The sequence below is a fragment of the Trachurus trachurus genome (genome assembly GCF_905171665.1).
Source record: "Trachurus trachurus genome assembly, chromosome: 3".
In the NCBI taxonomy this organism is placed as follows: domain Eukaryota; kingdom Metazoa; phylum Chordata; class Actinopteri; order Carangiformes; family Carangidae; genus Trachurus; species Trachurus trachurus.
The window spans coordinates 15,493,939-15,516,412 of NC_139893.1; the positions used below are offsets into that span (position 1 = coordinate 15,493,939).

A 22,474-nucleotide genomic window follows, 5' to 3' on the forward strand; every position below is an offset into this window, starting at 1 on the left:
GTCTGTCTTCGTCATCAATATCAACCATCTGCTGTGGTTGAGATATAAAATCTATAACAGTAAAGACACCAAGAAAGAAAGTAAGAAAAAAAGAAAGAAAGATGAACAACAAAGTTCACCCCCCCCCACACACACACACACACACACACACACCCTGACAGATGTGGATCTGTGCGTGTGTGTGTGTGTTTTCCTTGGCAGACAGACTGCAGATAAGCTTTCGCAATGATCACAGTGAACCGGCAGCAGAATGAGTCCCAGATAGACAGAAACAAACAAACAAACAAACACACATACACACACACACACACCCTTTTCTCAGTTTCTCTCTTTTAACCTAAAGCCATCTCCTCCTGTTTCACCCTTACTTCTATTCTTTCGATTCCTCTCACCACTCTTTTTTTATTGCTCTTCCTTCCCTATTCATTTCCATCCCCTCTGTCCCCTTGCTCTGCCATCTTAAGCTATTCACCTTTGTTTGTCCTTTATTATTGGATCATCGTTCATGGCGTTTGAGCTTTATCAGATCGCAGGCGGGGAGGAATGCTAGTGAGGATGAAGAGAGAGACATTTGAACTTATAACAATTTAAAGAAATTACATTTCCTGGTCAGTATGAGAGTCTGAATCTTTTGGCCATTCTGCCTTTATTACATAGGTGATAGTGTGGACACACAGCAGACAGGAAACATGGAAAAAAGAGGGACGGGTGTGAGATGCAGCACCGGTCCGTTGCCTGTAGTTGTGAATTACAATTGCATGGTATGTGCCTTCACCATGAGGTCACTGGACCCTATTTATTGATATGTGTCTGAGAGAGTGACCAAAATGTTAAATTCATAGTTATCTCGGTTCCACTGCAGGGCATAAAAAAAACACATTTCTCTATTTCTTGTAGCAAATCTGTTCTTCTTGTCAACGAAAAGTGCAATCTTAAGCGTAGTTGTTTCTGTATGTGTGTATGTGTGTGTGTGTGTGTGTGTTGGTCTGCATCAATACAACCCCTAGTGTGGGCAGTGTTTGGAGTCGCCCGTGCCAAATTCAGACTATGCCTCAGACATGCAGTCACACATGAAGAAGAATTTATGTGACAATTTATCTGTTTTATGACAGCGTGCGTGATGCATTAGTTTGTCACTGTGCATAGATGTGTGTTGCATTGATGTATATGCATGGCCGTGTGTGTTCATGTTTGTGTGTTTGCATCCGTGTGTGTAGGCAACCCATTCGTGAAATAGATATGGATTATTGATTATAGTTCTTTATGTGCTGCCAGTTGCCAGACAGCAGAGCGCCTAAATCATAAACCACACACTCCAATAAAGGAACTATGGCCTGTGTGAGAGTTAATCTGCGAGCGTGTACAGCATGTCTCTTGTGAGTATTTCTGTGTGTGTCCTTGTGCATGCATGTGTCTGCACTTCTTTGCACCTGTGTGTATGTGTGTAAATCACATTCACTGTGCGTATATTTACTGCTGAGGGCTTCTGGGGTCCAAGCACGCAGCCCACTGCCTTGATAAATTACCTATTGTAAATGAGATGCCTCTATAGTTTATGTACCATACTCCTCTGTGCATTTACACCCATTTCAAATGCTCAGACTTGGCCTGCTCCTGCTGCATTATTAAAGGAGTTGTGAACGTATAGAATAAAGGTTCAGCAGCTACATGGAATACCTGTGCACTTGCACTGGTTACTCATTTATCCTCATGAATGGGAAAAGGAAAACTACTCGGACAGAATAGAAGAAATGCACCACAGAGGGTTATTATGTGAGCTGAAAACTGGAGGTGGCTGAAGAATATGTAGCAGGGAGTGAGGGTACAGGTATAGGTCTAATATATTACCAGGACTGACCAACATTACCATCTATATATCTACACAGTGATTGTAGCTACAAAATTAATCCATACAGTAAAATTAGCTTTTACAATGTCGTAATACGTCAAAATGAGTCTGGAACAGCATTGTGCTGATGAGTAACCATGCCTCATGCATTACACCAGCTTGTGTGAGAGCTGTCTGCAACTGTACTATTCACTCTGAAAATAGATGGATCGCATTTGCTCCTATCCATTGTCACATTTTCTCCATTCAGACTTTTGCTGAAGACATAAAGGCTGGGTTGCTATCCCTACGTTTTACTGCATTAACTGAATGACACTGGTTGAAAATGTAATGATGCCTATGGGGACATTAGGCCATCACAACCGAAGAGAAATTGATATAGATAATAACAAGACAAACTGTGAGTACAGAGGATAAAACAGCAGTGAAATGTATTGAAAGTAATAACAGCTAACCAATAAAAACACAGCATCAGACTGTGTTTTCATGTAACAGCTGGTTCTGAGATTGTACCTGTTATTGTGGGACTTTGATAAATGTGATATCATATTTTCACCAATATACGAAGTAAAAGAAAAACACAACTGCTCTCAGAAAAAGGAATAACTTGTTCATTCATCTTCATTATAACACAAAAGCCATTTCCCCAGCAACCACCTTCCTCATTTGTCTCTCTTAGATTTATTTTATTTTTTACATCCTTTAGTTTCCAACCATATGTTACAGGAAACAAATGTTGAATTTGTTGGCCGAAGTTCCAGGTTTGCATGAGGAGGGCAAAAAACTGAAATGGTGCACATGTATGTCCACGTATGTGTGTGGTCCGGCCTGCTTTTATCAGGGGGATAGGCATAATCTGTAAAACAATCTAGGTAAATGCTCACTGCAGCAGTGTGGAGAGGAAGGGCAAGAGGCTGCCCTCTCAGGAGGAAAGTGGGGGAGTGACACAAAAAACAGTGAATAAATGGAACTGGCTGTTAATTCATTTCACATTGGAGACTATAGAAAGAGAGAGAGCCTATGGGGGACAGAGTGTGTGTGTGTGTGTGTGTGTGTGTGGGGGGGGGGGGGGCAGAAAGCTAGTGTGTGCGTGTGTGTTAGACATGAAAATCGAATGAAAATGTATGATCCTGCTTTTTGAATTTAGACTTCAGGGAACTGACTGTTTGTATTTGATGGCAAGAAAAAATAAATGAACTGTTTGGAAGAGCCTCCATTTATGTTTAAATTAGTCTTTCCTGATATTCTGATGTGTTCAAGTTACAGTGCAAATACAATTTTTTTTCAACTAATAAAATACAAATCATTGTATTTTTCTTGGCTGAGCTGAAACACGTCTATAAACAATAATAGTCCAAAATGAATCCTGAACATTGTGCAGGTCTGATCTGCAGGTAGCTACTGGAAGAGCTTGTTTGCTATTATTAGTGCCAGTGGATGCTGAACCTGTTATTAAATCCAAAGGCTTCATTTACTTTTTCCACCAGCACTGTGCATGTTTGATGGATTTGTTCAATACAGACACAACAGATTATGATAGTTTGTGTGATACTAGCTTAGAGACAGGTGTTTGTCTACACTTGTGACTTAGATGAGATCAGATCAGATTTCATTTCCAGTCCAGTCAGTGGAGAAAGCCAGATCAATCCAAGGAAGGAGAGAAAGAGAGGGTGGAGTAAAGCTGGTGCCGAAGAGGCTGGGATTGAATAAGCTTCATATTGTACTATATAAAGTTGTATTATCAAACCTGAAACATCTTCAAGGCTCCAGAAATTAAAAGAAATAAAAATAAATAAATAATAATAATTGGAACATCTTCAATTTTGGAGTACAGATTACTTTATGGATTACAAGTGACATGCTTTCTGACAGTAAGGCGACAACAGATGCTCTAAAAGACATCTATACTCTTATCATTCCCTTATTTTATGTTGGTAGTTAAGGGTCTTGCTCGGGGCTACCACCGTGGTGTTACTGTAATGAGGGTAGGACAAGCACAACCCTTTCTCTTTTCCCACCAAAATATATTCAGCTAGTCCAGCGACTGAACTCACGACCCTCAGGACACAAGTTTCCTTAACCTTTGAGCCGCCACTGACCCAATTCCTGACCATAAAGGATATCTAGCCAAGACTAGCAGCATTTATCAGTTTACATATGATAGGAAGTGGTGTGTCGTATCACATATCCTGTTTCTCTCTGCAAGACATTCAATAACAAAAACATACACGGTAAATTTGGAAAGCTTATCTAACCATTGTTGAAAGTGCACACACACACAGAGAAGAACACACCATACTGTATAAACCTGTTTTCAATTAGCTGCTTGAAGGACAGAGCTAGGGCAAAGAGACAATGTTACTTTTGTTTTCTCGTGCCAGAGAGAGAGAGAGACCCATCCTCTCTACTCCACCAACATAAAAAGCCCAAATGTAAATCTCAGTGAACACAAATATGGACTATTTTCTTACAGTTTATTCCATTTAAAAGGTAACCGTGAACAGTTGACACTGCAGTTTCTGCCTTGTCTCTTGGAGCAATTTAAAGAACCATACATCACTGAGCACATTGCCGTCTGACCTCTCCCATTAGTTTTGCCGCCTGGACCTTTGGTTTGTCACCTCTTTGTCACCACTGCTGACCCAGCAGGATTTTAATGTCAGCTATACTGGTAGAAAGGTTGCTTCCTTTCGCTGTCTCCCTCTGCGCCCCTGCTCTTTCAGCTCTCCGTGTCTTCTTATGCTAGCTTGAAAGGTGACTTTAATGGTGATTTTAATCATTAGAAACTGCTAAATTGAAGAAGACCATACCATTGTGGCTCTTGATCATGTTTCTGAAGAGTAGCACACATTCCTATGAAGCTCATGCATTTCTACTACAGCTTGTCGACTTTCAACCCTCATACTTTCCCTGCTGTCAGTCCACCTGTGTTTGTTTTCTCTGTCACTTTGCCGAAGAGTGTGAACATGTTGGATGAGATTTCTCATTTGGCTTGCATTCAATCATCAGCCATTGTAAGACCATCTGAAAGCCCCACTGATGCATCTACAGCCATCTTTTATGATTTGTGCTGTTCAGCAATAAAGCAGATCTCCAACAAAATCCAATTGACAGCACAAAAAAAAGAAACACATCACAGGAATGTCTCCAGATACAGAGGAAATATGGTCTAAAGAAATTAAAGTGCCAGATCTGGCCCCTATAATAAAATAATCTGTTTTTATTCTAAACACCTCTTTCACCTTCTCTTCACCCGGTCTCTCTACATCCCTGTATCTTTCAGTCTTATCTCTATTTCTTTCCATTCTCATTTTTTGAGCATCTCTCTCCTCACTCCTCCTCCTGCTCTCTCTCTCTCTCTCTCTTTCCCAGGGGTGTGTCCAAACAAGGGTGATTTATTATCATGCTCTGTTTCTCCTTTCCTGCTGAAACACCATTACTGTCAAAGTCACAGCACAAACACTCAGGCTCACTAACATTTTACACCTCCCCACACAGGTACTAACTCAAATACAGGAGAGCTGAGAAAAGAGAAAACCTCCTTCAGATTTGAACTCATTGACTGTAATTTCCACAAAGACAGGCCAAAATACATGACGGGTACTACGCCTCATTTATTCCTGACTAGTAGAACAAGATAACGAAACAATTCAAGAGTCTAATTTCAATCTACTATATATCTCTGTATCTGATTTGAGTCATGGATTGAATAAAAATACACAGAGATGGGCGAACAGCAGCATAGGAGAGGACATGAATATGAAGGCATCACGTGAAAAAGACAGAAATAATGGGGGAGAAGGAAAAGAAACAAGCACAAGGAATAAGTAGAAATGTGTAAATGTGTGTGTGAGAGAGAGAATGAGAGTGAAAGAGTGAAGGGGTACTGGGGGTGTGTGACATAGAGTCCCCAGAGTCCTAATTATCACTGTATGAATTATTACATCTGTAGTAGTACATGCTCTCTCACACACACACACACACACACACACACACACACACACACACACACACACACACACGCACACACACACACACACACACACACACACACACACACACACACACACACACACACACACACACACACACACACACACACACACACACACACACACACACACACACACACACACGCACACACACGCACACACACGCTCACTCCTACCCCTCTGGATCTCCCCTGGAGTCTCAGCTCTCCTCTCTCCATACACCTCTAGACCACTCGCCACCTAAGGCATTTTCTGCCTCCTACCAGCCTCCTCTCTTCTCTACTCACACTCCCTGTCTTCCTCGCTCCTCCTAAATCCTCTTCTTTTATCTCAGTTTTCCATTTGAGTCACTTTTTTATAGTTTGCCTCATGCTAACTAGCTGCTTGATGTCCTGCCATGTTTAATTAGTTTTTTTTTTTGCTTCCCTCTCGATGAGAGCTAGTTATCGATTCCAAGAATTTGATTATTGTGTCCTCACAGAGATTTTCTTTTTGTGGGGTGGGGTGTAAAATAAACTTCACAAAGTCCCCCTGCTGTTTTCGATATGTGTAAGCAATTAAAAGCCAGTATTTCCAGTTAGTTGCAAAAATGAATCCTCTATCTTTCTTTGCATTCATCAAAAGATTGAGCTGAGCTGCAACACTGGAAGTGAGGTCATATATCAGCCTGTGCATATCCAGACCAAACTGAGATACATTTTGAGGCCAAAATCATTGGCATCCAGTGGCCTGTAAGAGGCACTGAAATAAATAGGGTATATGTGTTTTGGACATGGCAACTTGTCATGTGAGTGATGGAACTGCCATTTTCAATTTGATCAATTTATCTAATTTTGCTGATCCTTGAATAACCTTAGTCTAAACTTTACCATTGTTAACACACAGATTACCTTCAGACCAAGACTTACAAAAGTTAAACAATTTTTGGTTGGCAAAAGTTTTCAACCATAACAAACAAATCTAAATTGGTGGCAAAGGTGCCAAAGGAGCTAAGTCATATGTCAGCCTATTGTTATTCAATAGAAACTTACTGTGAGTGCTTACAACAACTCCCTTGACGTTACATCATGTTTCCATGACAAGTCTGGCCTTCTGGGTTGCTTGACCCCACGCACCGCTGCTTGCAGTTATATTTATATTCTGTCTTCTTTTGATATGGGTGGTAGTCATGCTCTAGATTTTGAAACTACAGCTCCTGCAATGGTAAACTGAAGGTATACTGTTCCCATGGAGAAAATGCTCTATATTGTAGCTATAGAGAATTTCATTCATTATAACATTGGCATCATTATAAGTATGCCAACAGTTCCTGTCTGCAGAGTACGCATGGAAGATCTCTAACTCACGTATCTTGGTATGTGAATGAATTTTGAGAGCGTGTATGTCACACTGACTTTAGAAATTTGTCTGACATCTGTTAAGTCAGATTTATGATTCACTGAAGGAGAATTGTGCACAAATTAAGGCAATATTAAGGGTTTGAAAGTACATTTATGACCTTGTGTCTCTCCCTTCTTATCTTCCGAGGAACACATAGACATGTGCACTTGGACACATACAGGCACACTCTTTGCCTGGGGCTGATACAATAAAGCCTGGTCTGACTTTGAACAAGCTGAGGAGAGGACAGGAGAGGGCTGAACACATTATCTCAGATGTCAGGTACAGTCAGTGGATGATAGCTAACAAGGTCACACTACAGTAGGTAGGTGCACCTACAAGCTGAAAATGAAAATGTTTCTGTCTTGACGCATATTAAGAGATGAATTCATCTGTATGCTGGTAGCTTGTTACCACTTGGAAAAAAAATGTGTAAGGCAGAATTAATATATTCAGTATTCTGGCAATATTTGCTCTGTCCCCATGGGAGAAGTAGCTATAAAGATTTTTCTGTGTAAATGTCAGGCAAACACACTTATGCACATTGCTTACCTGATATGGATAGAGCGTCACTCCTCCATTAGTTCGGTTCATGTGCTGATGGGCCTGCAGAGCTGCTGTGCTCAGGACCGCTCCACTCCCGTTATTACTGCTGTTACCACTGTTATTGCTGGTGCTGCTTACTCCAGTAGCCGGTTGTTGCTGGGAACTCGCTGCTTTTCCTGAACTGGGGGACCCACTCCGTCTGTCCACCGCCCCTCCAAGCCCCAGGGAGCTGGGCTTTGACCCCAGTCTGTGCCCTGCGCCTTGAGGTTGTGGGTTTGCGGGAGTAGAGCTAGACATTTGCCCCACCGACGGACTCCCGTGGCTGGGGTTGGATGGTCCATGACTGGGGCTCGGTGTTGGGGTCTGGCTGGGGCTTGGTGACGGTGAGGCGGCAGCAGCAGCTGAAGAGGACGATGACGGGAGAAAAGGAGGAGACCAGTCCCGAGATCCAGGACCTCCCGGTGCGCCAGATGCTCCCAGTGGACCCGGAGGTCCTTGAGATCCATATCGTCCAATCAAAGAAGGGGGAGAAGAGGTGGGAGACAAATCCCACTGGTCCAGAGTGAGGACCATGCGCACAGCTTCCTGTTTGAGCTGAGTGAGGTGAGTGGCACAGACATCACAGCGACTGTCGTGCTCGTTCCACGCCCTCCGGGAACTGTTAGGCACCTGAAGCTTATCATGGAGGAGGAGGGAGAAGGAGGGATCCTGGAAGGAGAGAAAGAAAGAATGACGTTTAGCCTGGTATCTGAATGAATGAGGACAAAATAAAGCAGGAGAGGAGAGGAGAGGAGAGGAGAGGAGAGGAGAGGAGGAAATGATAGACATGTTTAACAAGTCATGACTATGAATATTTATAGAAAATCCAAGAAACATAGCCGTGTAGCCTGAGGGAGGATGAAAATGAACACACACACACTCACACACACACAAAGGTCCAAAGGGTAAAAGTGTGACTTGGACAGTCGTCTAATGCAGGAATGAGAACATATGACCTTCTACTTGCTCTTCTCCTCCCCCTTCTTTTCCAAGCTGACCAACTACCTCTTGTTCATTCATGTTGCAATAAGGAGTTAAAAAATATTAAAGGTATATGAAAATGTGATAGCACTTGCATTTCTTTAGCAGCATTGGTACCAAACGTACTATAATTATCATACTTTTAATGTGACTCTATTCGGACTGACGAAGGCAGTGTAATATTTCCACAAGTATTCTTCCATTCTCTTGAATTGGTAAAACATGACACTGCATGTTAATAGTCTACCCACTTGAACACATTTTGGAAGTTTAGTACAGACAACGGGACACATTAGTTAAAGCAGAAGTGAGTGATATATTTGTGTTAATATAAGTCTTAAATAGTTATATCTTCCGACAGCAATCACTTACATAGAGTGTTTGGACCGAAACACGGGTCTCTCAGTCACTCTGCTCTGCTCTGAGCCGAAGAGAAAACATTTATCGTATCCTACAGTTTTTATCCAATGAGGAGAGAGAACGGCATGCAGGGCTGTGTGTGCAGCCAAGGAACGCCGTGAATGTGGTGACGTAGCGACGAGGACTGTTATGGTGCGTTCAAGGAAACTCGTATTTTTCCGACCGTGAAGTCATACCAGTTCGATCTGGTACGAGTTCACCGGTCGGAAGTTACGAGTGGCCGTTATAGTGACTTTCACCGGTAAAACAGGTCGGAAAAACACGAGTGGGTTGCCTGGAACGCTACAAAGTCGTAAGTTGTGACTTGAAGCTGTAATTTACGATTTCAAAAGCCTGCCTGGAACGCAGCATTAGCGAAAACGACCGGACCACTCACTTCTGCTTTAAAACAAAAACAAAACAAAAAGTATTGAACAAAGTGCAGGAACATTTAGTGGTGGTAGTAGTAGTAGTAGAAGAGTGGCTAAAGTTTAAAAGTGTTAACTTTTCTATTTCTGGTGCATTGTTGTTCACAAACATTTCCTGTTCAACCTTTTTTCGGTGAGTACAACACTGCCAGACTTGGAGATTCCCATCGTTCCCATTTAAATGATTAGTATTTAAGATGGTAAACAAGACAGGATGTGAGATAAAAAGCATGGCACAAACTGCAAATTTTATCTCCTGCATCAATTTGGTTAAACGATCCAAACAGATGTATTGTCCCTCTTTTGTGTATGTGTGTGCATGTGTGTTATAGTGTGCTTCCTTGTGCGTGGAAATCAGGTTATTTGTCCAATTTGTTTGAATCTGCTCCTACGTGCATGAATGTATGTGCATGAGCAGGTATGTATTAAGTGTGTGTGGGTGTGCATGTGGTTTTTCCCCCCAGACTAATTGGAGCCACTTGCACAGAGCAAAGCCACTTCAAATCTCCTGCCATGACTCTCTGGTCTAAATATCAAAGGTAACAAGCAAAACACACGCACACATCCAGATACAGATCTGTGTCTAAATCTTATTTGACTCCAGTGGAAATATTTTTTCAATTTTTCCCACAAAGCATTAAGTACTTTGTCTCACAAAGGGTCATTAAATTGAATTTGTTTTTCCTCATATAAAAGTCTGGCTTTACTCTGGGCCCTTGAGACCAATGGTGGGATTAAAGAGATTGAATGTGACGTCGCAAGCTAATTGTCGGCTTTAAGAGTAGGTGTAGTGTTGGTGTATTATCAGCGGGTGTATGCCTGCTTAGGAGCTCTGTAATTCAACAAAACATCTGTGGTAGGTGGTGCCAGCGCACATGATAGCTGTAATTACCCTCCTGCTTTCAACCAGCCCACCTCTTCTGCTACACTGAAGCCAGGTATCTGTGTCAGCCCTCGCCCTCTTTTCTGCACAAGTGATGGTTACAACCGACTGAGTGTGTCCTAATATGAAAACTGTATCTCCAGCTATTTTAACTGGGGTTAGATGGTAAAGACAGAAACAGAGGAATGAGTAGTGACATGTTTCTGCAATGTGTGTTATATTGTATACATTAATCTCCACTGACGATTTGTCATCTTTTCTCTGGAGCTGCTTTCTTTTGAATTACTGTACCGCTGTTGTCAAACACTATTCCATTTTCGAAAACAGAGCAATTACTTTCATCGTCTTCTCATGAAATACTATAGGTTGGTACATGAAGCATTATCCTAGTAAAGATTCTACATTTGTAGCTATTTAAATAACCCAAGACATTTTCCCGTCTGATTGATTTTCCCATTGCAGTTTCACCAACAACGAATGATGTAGTATGGCAACAGTAGCAGAAAAAAACAATCTAATTACTTATGACACATGTTGATCTGATGTCAAACACATCCGTCTCAAGAGTTTGACAGGGACTTTTATTTGAATATCTCAGTACATCATCCGACTGAGAGAAGAGGCAGTTCATGTACAGTATTAATCACAGTGATGGGTACGCACTCTTTGTTAAGTGAAGTTTAATCAATACATGAATTGTGGAGATGCATAGTTTGTTTGTGTGTGTGTGTGTATGTGTGTTCAATCAATAGGTACGTGATGGACGGAGGTTATCTCTCAGCAGATTTAGACAATCAGACATTAAGATAGGCAGACAGATGACCGGCAGACAGGAGAGAATAAACTGTGGCATGTGGGTAAACAACAAGTGACTGACAGGTAGAAGGAAGCTTGTGACATAGAGTATACCTACAGGCAGCTCCTCTTCTGCAGATTCACTATAAATACATCCAATTACCCATTTTCATGAACTTTTATATTAACTGTTTTTATTTTTGAGCAGTTCCATATGAACAAAACAGCTTTAGAGCTATAAAAACAAACATGTGTGTGGTCAGCCTTGTTGGTGGCCCATATACTAATAATGGAATAAGATCCTGTTAGCACGGGAGGCTGAATGTAACATACTGTCTGCCAGTCACAAATAAGCCTCTATCAGTAACGAGTCTGTTACCTTTCCTCGATCAATAAACCATCTGTGTGTGTGGAAGTGTGCGCACAAGAACGTGTGCACACAAAGCAACATTTCATCTAATAGTAAAATGCAACCACTCAGTCTGAGAGCTGCCTCCTAGGCTATGTCAACAAACCACAAGACCACAAGATACACGCATATGCACAAACACACACACACACACAAATGCATACATCGCAGATGCTCAAACCTTGGCGAGCACGAGACCGGTGTATGTGTGTGTGCTCGTGGATAAAGACTACCTTGTTACTCGGGCAAACTAAACGGAATAATGAATAGAACACGGTTCTTAAACTTATATACACACACTCAGGCAAACACACATATTCCTGCCTGACATGAGACACCACATACTGTACATGCACACTCCAGACTACTCTCTCTCTCTGTCTCTCTCTCTTTCACATTCACTCACACACACACAAAAAAAACATGTTTGCAGAGTACCACGCATCAGAGGAGATAGAAAGCGGAGGTGGGAGCAGATTTTTCATGCAACTCATAATTTATGAATGCATGTATTCAGTTTCTCACTGTATGTTCAATGGTTCTACTTGGCTACAGGGTTGTAACGCATTTTCTGCTTTTTTTGGCTGTTTTTTTTTACATGAAAAAACTCTGAATAGCAGCTTAGGGAAGGAACAGCAATAACAGCAACCAAGGTCAAAACTTTTTCACTGCTCTTTTTGCAGCATGTTGTAAAGTTCTCCATGTGTGACTAAAATAGTCTCCCAAGAAAGAGTCTCTCTTCTTCTCTTATCAATAACAATCTCATCCTCTTGCTACAGTAATTTGCAACAGCCCTCACTTTACTGAGTGTTCATGTCAGTTCCTGTGTTATAATTTGTAATTGAGACCGATAAACCAGGCAATCCTCTGTTAATGCCACATACGAGGCTTTCTTTTTCTGTTTGGAAAGAATTAGAAAAGTCAGGCATTTGCCAGAAATCGGTGCAAAGGGGAAAATGTAATCTCTCCTGGCTCCTTACGACCCCTCTCTATCTCCCTGTCACACATACTCAAGCACACACCGGTAACATGGACACGGTGTACAGTCCTTGAGATGAGGACACTGTTGTTCCAAATTAGCTGAGATTTGGGGAGCAGCCAAGCTGCCCAACTGCAAAACAAGAGAAACCTGAGAGAGAAAGACGATCCAAGAAAGAGACTGAGACTGAAACACACACACACATCTTTGACCCTATTTCTGTATTTTTCTTCCCACAAATGTTTCCTTTTTTGTTATTTCCACCTCATCTTTCTACTAAATTTGAGTTTGTTTATGGTTCCCCAGTCTCTCTCTCTCTCTCTCTCTCTCTCTCTCTCTCTCTCTCTCATACACACACACACTCATTAGTGCACTATCATGTTGCCAGACGAGAGTCCAGTCCAGGCTAAACAATAAGTAGTAAATTTGATGAGGAAATTACTGCAATCAATTTTATTTTGCTTGCAGTTACTCAGTTGTACATTATCAGATTTAAATTAGAAATGTTAGTATAATTACACCATTAAATAAGATTGTGGTTAGATAAGAATGTCACATCCCGAACCATTACATTTGCGGGTCTCCTCCCTTTTCCCCTCATTTCATCAAACTGTCTCTTGCAGCCATCTCCTCACCTCTGAGTTCATCAGTATTCTGTGAGTGACTCAATCAGTCTCAGCACCACAGATAGTCTACATGTGTGTGTGTGCTTGTGATTCATTCATTCCCTCCTAGAAGGGCAGACAAACACAGCCTCGGCCCCACACTGCAAGGATGAACTGAGTGATAGGAAGAGAGAGAAAGCAGAGAGACAGAGATGGCATCCAAGCTAACTTAACAGTGACCTCAGTGACTCTCGGTGTGCTGACAGCCAGTCTGTATAGGAAATGACCGTGTGTGTACGCATCTGTAGACTAGACACAGAAGGATGCCATTACTGAGATTTGATAAGAAAAGACAGCTCTTTGGTCCTTACTGTGTGTTTGTGTGTGTGTGCATATGTGTTTGTGTGTGTGTGTGCAGTGGAGGTAAAGGGTCCAGGGAAATAGGCTGTCAAACATAATAACACACATTCCTTTCATACACACACACACACACACACACACACACACACACACACACACACACACACACACACACATACACACACACACACACACACACACACACACACACACACACACACACACACACACACACACACACACACACACACACACACACACACACACTGTCCACCACTGACTCAGAATAAGACAAGGTATTTTGACACTGACCTATGTGATTGAACCCACCTTCATTATCATCCTTCTCTTTTTCAAACCTCTTGTTTTCACAGTGACTATATTTAGCACCAGTTCATGACAAGACAGTCAAAAAATAAGGGAAAAGAAGACGAGGGAAAGTAAAGAGAGTGACAGTGAAGGTGTAATTCTTCAGTAAAAAAAGAAGAAAGAAAAAGAGTAGAGGAAAACGTTGTTAGCCGGTTATAGCCAGAATGACGCTGGTTTATTGGCAAGTGTGTGTGCGCGTGCGTGTGTATGTGTGTGTGTAATCAGTTCCAGATGAGTGACCAAGGAAGGTAAACCTCCTCCCCCCGTCCTCACACTCATTTACCTCCTCACATCTCTCTCCTCCTCATTCATTCCTCCTCCCCCAGCTCCTGTATACACTCCATGATATATATATTTAGACACACACCCTGGCATTTCTCAGCAGGTCTGAGATCACTGAACTCATGCAGAACAAACCCAGTCAATCTCTTGCACCTGCCATGGCGCCACACACATACATACACACACGAAAAATGGAGAGCAGTGAAAAGACGGAGCAGGATGGAGAGTGTGAGAAAAATACAATAAATTTCAAGTGTTGCCCCATGATCACGTCCATGATGGAGAATGATAGTGTGTCTATCTATGTGTGTGTGCATGTGAATGATTGAGAGTCTGTGCAGGAGCAAGGTCAATAACACAGGGGTTATAAATGACATCACACACACATGCACACACACCAAACACATGGATGTGTGCACCACATGTAGGACAAATGTTACACTGACAGAGGTCAAGCACAGGTCTCTCTCTCACTATCTCTCCAAAACACACCGTGTCTATCACTCTCAGTCTCTCTCCTTTGGTGTTTGTCTCTCACTCTCAGGACATACAAGGTGGTGTTTGTGCGATGCGAGTCTGTAATATTCAGGGCCAAGTGTGATTCTGTCAGCTTGAGACAAGAAAACGCACACCTGGAGACGACTAGTTAAAATTCCACCTGTGACAAAAGCTTTGCACAGGCTTTCATCTGACAACCTGCCGGTACCATTTTTAAGTCTTTGAACTTGAGACATCTGGTGTAAAACCAACAGTAAATGTGAAGCAGCACCTTGTTTATAAGAGTAAAAGATGTTATTGAGCTAATAGAGCTGTAAAAGCTGCAGTCTTTCAGTGAAACTATCATCACCTGCGGACATATTCAGCAACCCAGCATTCACATCAGCCAATGGACTCAGGTCAAGCAGAGACTCTATACTACAGATGAAGAAGAATAGAATAGAAATAAAAACAATCCTTTAAACAAATGTATATCAGTGTTAAACATATAATGAGTTCTATATAAATGCAACACACTTAATTGAAGTTCACTGTGGTGACTTTAAACTCAGATTAGATTATATTGATTAGCCACCACCTGGCTACAAGCAGCACAGCTATTTCTGATGCATGAGGGGGGAAGGTAAAAAAAAAAAAAAAAAAACTATTATACATACAGGGGGGAAAAAATCAAACAGCATTTGCTGATAATGGTAAAATGCAAAATAAGGTAATAAATCCCTGATCCTCACCATATGTAAAGGAGTTAGGGTTAGGGACCACTGCAAATTATCTCGAGTAACCTGAAGAATAACAATAATTCAAACAACCAAACAAAAAACTGTCCCTAAAATCTTGATTAAAGCTTCATCACAGCCCTGAGCCTCGGTTGTAAAATCCATTACAATGTGTGCATGTGTGTGCATTTGTTTCATTCTAGCCTGAGCCGGTACAGACGGCACAAGTAGCAGTGGTTATGTTTCACTGTGCATATTAATGAACCACGTGAATGCATGTAGAAGAAAACACTGTGCTCACAAAGGTGGCATGAATCGATCACACACACACACACACACACACACACACATACACATACACACTCCTGATGCAGCATAGCCAGATCAAATGATACAAATGATGAATACGAAACCTATTTGTCCACACAGGTAAACAACACCAGATTTCCTGTGTGCTTGTGAGTCATACGTAGCTAACTGAGAGGAGATTATTGTAGTGTAGGGTACAGCATGCCACAGAAATAACCCAAAGAAGAAACTGTTTTTTAAAAGCACATGAGAGCAAGTCTCAACACTGAGGAAAACAATCCTCCTGCTCCCTTGATTTTTTTCATTCTGTTTCCCCTTGGTGACAAAATAACTTAAGGAACCCAGTCGGTTTCCTCCCTCTCTCTCTCTCTCTCTCTCTCTCTCTCTCTCTCTCTCTCTCTCTCTCTCTCTCTCTCTCTCTCTCTCTCTCTCTCTCTCTCTCTCTCTCCCTCTGTCTCAGTCTCATTTATTACCTGCACCCTCCCCCTCTCCTCTCCCTGCGTCTCCCTCTCTGAAGTATTTCTCCTTTAATCACCTTTTTAATTGGTCATTCCTTCATATGATCCAGTAATGGATGTAGGAGTGAAATTGGTTAGGACACAACTGTAACCTATTACACACACACACACACACGCGTACACATGCTTGCACACATGCATAAAGTCACTTATGCAAACATTTAGATGGATAGACACTCGCATTTGTCTGCACACATGCACACACCGCCTTGTGATGTTGACACCCTATATTAATAACAAAGAAAAACGCATTAGAGTTTTTGTGTTGCCATAGCAATGTGAAATTAATTAGCATACGCAACTAACTAGCTATAGGGGATGTAAATTGCTTGCCGCTTTCTTTCTCGCTGGAGACTGGAGGATATTTGTGTGTACATATTTGTATGTGGATGTTTATGCAGTGTGTGTGTGTGTGTGTGTGTGAACAGTTTGTTGCTGAGCATGCTGGTGAGGCCTCATACTATCAGCAATAATACAGGTGTCAGATGTGATAACATCCATGTGATGTTTTTCACACACACTCAAAATTATCTCTCCGTGAAGATCTCGCACCAGCACTACAGCTCAAATTAATCACATGCTGATACTCAAATTCAAATACCAAAAGCCTTGCTGGCATGAACAACAACATGTTGTTGCCAAAGCAGTTCGCAGAATATTAAAATACATATACACATGTATCTGACATAATGAATGATATGTTTATATTCTCTCTCTCTCTCTAAAGGCTCTGGATGATTGACTTAGATTTTTTAAAATCAGATATACATAATATGAAACACTTATCTGCCTTTTAATAAGTGTAAATTAAGTATATGTGCAGTGACTATGTACTTATGTGCTTCCTTGACATCACTATCATTTGTCCTTGTACTGAAAGGACAGTCTCTCCACTTGTAGAGGGTTGTCCTTACTGTCATAGAGGAACGAGACAGTGGCTTTACACGCTTGATGCATTGGTCTACAGAGATTTTAGTCCCCTTTGAAATGTTACTTCTTTGAATGGTTGTGGGTTAGTTGCTCTCATGAAGCAGGGTCAGCATGAACGTCCTCGGGCAGCCTTTGAAGAACTCCCTAAGACCATGTTGATGACGTACTTCAGCCCGTCAAAGACTACATTCATGCAGCCACTGTCTGGGATTAGCAACTATGATTAATTGGCTGTCTGAATGTTCCCTGGATTGACTTGGGGCAATGCGCTGATCGAGGGATTCTTCTCCACAAAGTTGTATTTTCTTCGCCAAACACACATGTGCGCATAATGTACGAAAATAGCGTTGCTTGACCTGTGGGTATGTGTGTAGTGGGATGTTAAACCCAATCAAAGAGGGTACAAAAAACTGGAAACAGATGTACAGACAGATCAGATCAGTCATCCTCTCATGCAAACCTGTGGATATATTTTTGCTTCATGTATATTCAAGAGGTCGTGTCTGCCAGTGAATGTGTGTAAACTGTGCATACGATATGTGTCATATACACCAATGTGGCTCACACAGTGTTAAGTCGACAGAATAGCTATAATGTAACTGGACTAGCAGGAGGAGAGCCTGATTTTTATTAGCTGGCCATCTACATCAGCGCCCAGCTGTAGATGAAATAGTTATTTTAAATTACTGCCTGGTCTTTTTATGTGAAAGTTACTTGCTGGTGCCTGTTTTTAAATTATCTGGCTATCCATGGTGGGTACTTGACTGTAAATGACCTGCATATAAACTCAGCTGTTTGTTTTGAAATGAGCCCATCTGCATCAGAGCTGCACTGTAAATGAGGTATTTGCTAGCACAGCTATATGTGAAAATAATCTGCCTCAGTGTGTTTGCTAGCTGCCAATTAGCTTCTTGTCTGGCACCTGAATTTAGATGAGAATCTCGACTCCGTTGCCAGTTAATTTAAGCAGGAAGTAGTCTATGTAAATGCCTCTTTTCACATGGGATATTTGAAGGGGGTGTAGGTGGCTGCCCACAGTAAAAATACAGTGGAATCGTTGCTGTGTTTCCTACAACTTCAACACACTGGTGGAAATATAATGTTTGGTTGAACAAAAAATGTTCAGGGACAGGGAGACAATTACATACTTCTTTTTTTATGCATGCATGGGTTAGTTATTATTATTATGAGTCTAAAATGTGTAAATTGGTTGTTCTTGTCATTCTCAACCTGAGAGTAATAATATGGGTCTGCAAGGGTCTAATTGAACAACTGGACAAAGTTAATTCAATAGTTTTACTAAATACTGTGCAGTGGCTAAAATTAAACACAATCTTGTGCAGTTCAGTGGCCACTGTATAATAGGGCATTTAAGTGCCACACACACACACTTGAAGAGCCACACAGATACAGTACTGCTCACACTTTTCTCTGATCTGTCTCCCTCCTTTCCAGAGGTGGGTTTCCATCTTGACCTGCTCTAATAATGTCTCTGACTGTATATAATGTAAAGTGTGATTCAGTGAGGGTCTCTCTCACAGCTGTTTCTCCCCTTTTCATCTTCCACCCACTTTCTTTCCTGTACCTTTGCCTCAAGCTCTCCACCCTATCCTCTCTCCTCTACATGATATCACTCACCCTCCTCTCCAAGTCTCCTGTACTTTTCTCTCCCCTCTTTCCTCCCCTCTCCCCCCAGTCTCTCTCTCTTTGACAGTGATAAATTGCCTGTTGGGTTGGGCAATCCATCTTACCATATCCCACACCTGAACACACACTCTCTGATGCCCTCTCACTCCTCCTTTACTACACCCCTGTTTTCCTGCTCTTTTCCCCCTCTCCCCTGCAGTGTCTTTCCATCTCAAGGTTAGTGAGGCTCACTGGGGTGGAGCTGAAGGTAAAGATCTGCCTGATAACTCACACTTTTATGTGCACTGCACACACTAGGAAACAGGTGAACAATGTGTACACACCTATGTGTCTCTTACACACAAACAGACACATAAACCCAAACATCAGACAAATAGGAACACTTGTTCCATCTGCATTTTTATTCATACAAAATACTCACAGGAAATAAAAACAGACTATCCGTGGGAGAGTTTTGACACAAAACAAGAACTACATCAAATTGACCATGGAATTCAGAAAACCCCACTGACCAGAACATCAAACCAATTTGTTAGAAGTTTCCCCCAGGCTCATACAGAGGTTTTATGTGTTTTAGCATAAACCTTAAACCTCCTCAGGGTGTGCATGAATCGTCCTGCAGGCCTCTAAAACTAAAACACATTTTTAACAGTTCTATATCCATGAAAGTCAACTGAGCGTGCTTGCTTATTCCCAGTCTTCGCACAGTACCTCTCATTCATAGATGGGATAAAGCTACTACAGTGTTTCACTGTTGCCAACTGAGCTCTTCAAAGGGAACGGCTGAGGTCTAAGAGTCTTGCTCAAGAGCAGCGTTGTTATTGACCCAGAGCAGATGTGTGTACGTATCAAACCTGGATGCAAAATACCAACCATCACAGTCTCAGGCTTGCATTATCAATCCAGGAGAAGTGATCGGTCAGATAATGCCAAGAGGAAGTCTGCTTTAGTATGACTCCCTCACCGTCACTGTACGCAGCCTGTTGTACAGTCAATAGCAGATAACAGTAAACAACAACAGCCATTTCAAACCCTCTAAATCGAGCCTCGCAGGCTCCATCTGCCCAGGGTAATTGGAAAGTTTAACGGCTAGAGGCTATCCTCTGTGTCTGAAGCACAGGCTGGGAGCAAACAGCCAATTTAATTCTCTCTCTCTTTTCCTCTTTCCGCTCTCTCTCGCTCTCTCTCTCTCTCTCTAACACATAACCTATGTGAATTATCCTTTAAACCTCTATTTAGTTTCTTTCTTTCTTTCCCTCTCCTATCTTTCTCTTCCTCCATCTTGTTGATTAAGGAGTGACGTTGGGATAGTGCTGAAGCTGTACTGTATAGTGGATTGCTTTCATCACAAACAGATGCTAGATTAAACCACACTGAACGTAGTCTATGATGTCAAGGTTTTTCAAAAGCTTTTTTTTTTTTTTTTTCAAGAAACCCTTTATAGAAACACTGCAGGATTTGATAAACAGTTACTGTGATGAAGTCCACAAGAAGCAACACTGGAAACTATACAGCTTAAATGTCAGCCTTGTTCTCCTTTCACCTCCTGCCCTTTACAATGCTCTGACACAATAGACTCGCAGTACTGCTTAAAATACACAAACACAGACATACACACACAGACAGACACACATAAAACGCCAAATTCTATCTTTGGCAGTAGTCACCAACCTCTTAACCTATATAGTTAAGCAAGGAATGTACACACGCGCACACACACACACACATTTTGCAGCCCATGTGTATTTAGAACGGGAATGCCATTACATTACATGTAAAACATGAGCAACTGATGGCAAAGCCCTGGCTCTAATTTTGACCCTAAAAGGTCAGCCCCTTGTATGCACAGACACACACATATACACACAGGGTGCAAGGCCACTGCACCTTTGTAAAGGCAATTACGTCACTTCTTCCCACACACATTTTTTTCTATTGTCCCTCTCCTCCTTTATGTTCTTCGCATCTTGCTTTTCAGCTTCCAGTACAGTTAGCTGACAGACGGCCACACACAGAGATAGTAGTAACGTATGCAGTATTTACAATACTAACACAAAAGCACCAACCTCTGAAACATTAAACCTTTTTATGAAACTCCCAGAGATCATTTTGAACTGAAAGGACCATGAGGCCATCGTAAGTGTTTTGATCGTCATGATACAGACTGAAACTCTGAAAGACTGTGTGTGTGAGAGAGAGAGAGAGTGTGTGTGTGTGTGTGTGTGTGTGTGTGTGTGTGTGTGTGTGTGTGTGTGTGTGTGTGTGTGTGTGTGTGTGTGTGTGTGTGTGTGTGTGTGTGTGTGTGTGTGTGTGTGTGTGTGTGTGTGTGTTGTTTACAGTAACAGAAAACAAGAAAACATATTGATCCATCCCCCTCACGTTCGTATTGATGTGTCATGATGACATAATCCCTTTTTTTGTATTCATGACTCAATACATCAGTTACCTCACACATCACCAACATACATAAAAGCACACACTTTAATGTAAACCTTTGGTCCTAATTCTATATTTGTTGAGGAGCCCTCGCTTTGCGCATTGGAAGTTGAAAAGTTTTCACAAATAAAATTATGAGCATGCACACAGACACACTCTCCCACACACACACACACACACACACACACAAATACACAAACACACACACACATCATCGTCCCTGTCACTCACACCTCAGCCTGTCAAGTGTTTTTCCTAGTGTGAGATGTTGAAGATAAATGTGTTATGTCTGAATATGTGATAGCCTGGAACAATGTGTATGTGTGTGTGTGTGTGCATGTGAGGTGTGTTTATGCAAGCGCATGTGCAGGCTTCTGTGTGATATATCAGCTTATGACAGCAGGTTGGCTAATGTTAGAAGTGTGGTTAGCGGGTCTTCAAATAAACTGCTCAGCGAGCGAGACTTCACAGTGTCACAAGGTGCCGGAGCTGGCACGTGCTACTGGAACACTGGGACTTTGTTTTTTTTACTTTTTTATCTTGGCTCTGAATGAAAAGTGAATCAAAAACTTTTCCAACTCTGAAGAAAACACAGGAGAGAATAAACTGCACTAAACAGACGCCACAACAGACATATAGAGAGATGGAAGGACGGACAGACAGTTCGCTTGATGAAAAAGAGGGATACAAACTCATGAAGCAAAAGCCATGCTCCATCTTCTCATGGTCACAGATTGTGTGCAGTTATCACAGACTGTCAGATTTAGTTTCATCACTCACAAAAATAGAAGCAGACAGGAGAAGACAGACAGGAGACAACTGCATAACTACTGTACAGTCTTCTCTACTTATTTCTATATTGTGGAGGTGATGGAGAGGCAGTTGCCATGGCAGCTACAGATCTGATGGCAGCAGGTGCTGTTGCCACTTTCACCACCATCCAGTGTGTGTTCTTGGTAATGCACATAAACACAAGCCAGTGTGTTTGGCAATGTGTGTGTCTTCTCCTATAATCCGCAGTGTGCCTTGGCGTTAGTATGCCAGTATGTGGGTATCTGTACACACTGTTACACACCGGGCTAGTGCGAGTTTGGGTGTGATCACTCGTGCATGTGATTTGCCTG

The 22,474-nt window shown here is 41.8% G+C and overlaps 1 protein-coding gene across 1 annotated transcript in view; it reads right to left on the minus strand.

The window, feature by feature from the left end:
* kif26ba (kinesin family member 26Ba) overlaps positions 1-22,474 on the minus strand; it is a gene marked incomplete at its 3' end in the record, with an annotated part of 72,808 nt that overhangs the window by 42,058 nt on the left and 8,276 nt on the right. The window contains exon 3 of the mRNA XM_083969317.1: positions 7,774-8,475. Coding sequence (XP_083825443.1) covers positions 7,774-8,475 — 702 coding nt within the window. The remainder of the gene's footprint in view (positions 1-7,773; positions 8,476-22,474) is intronic.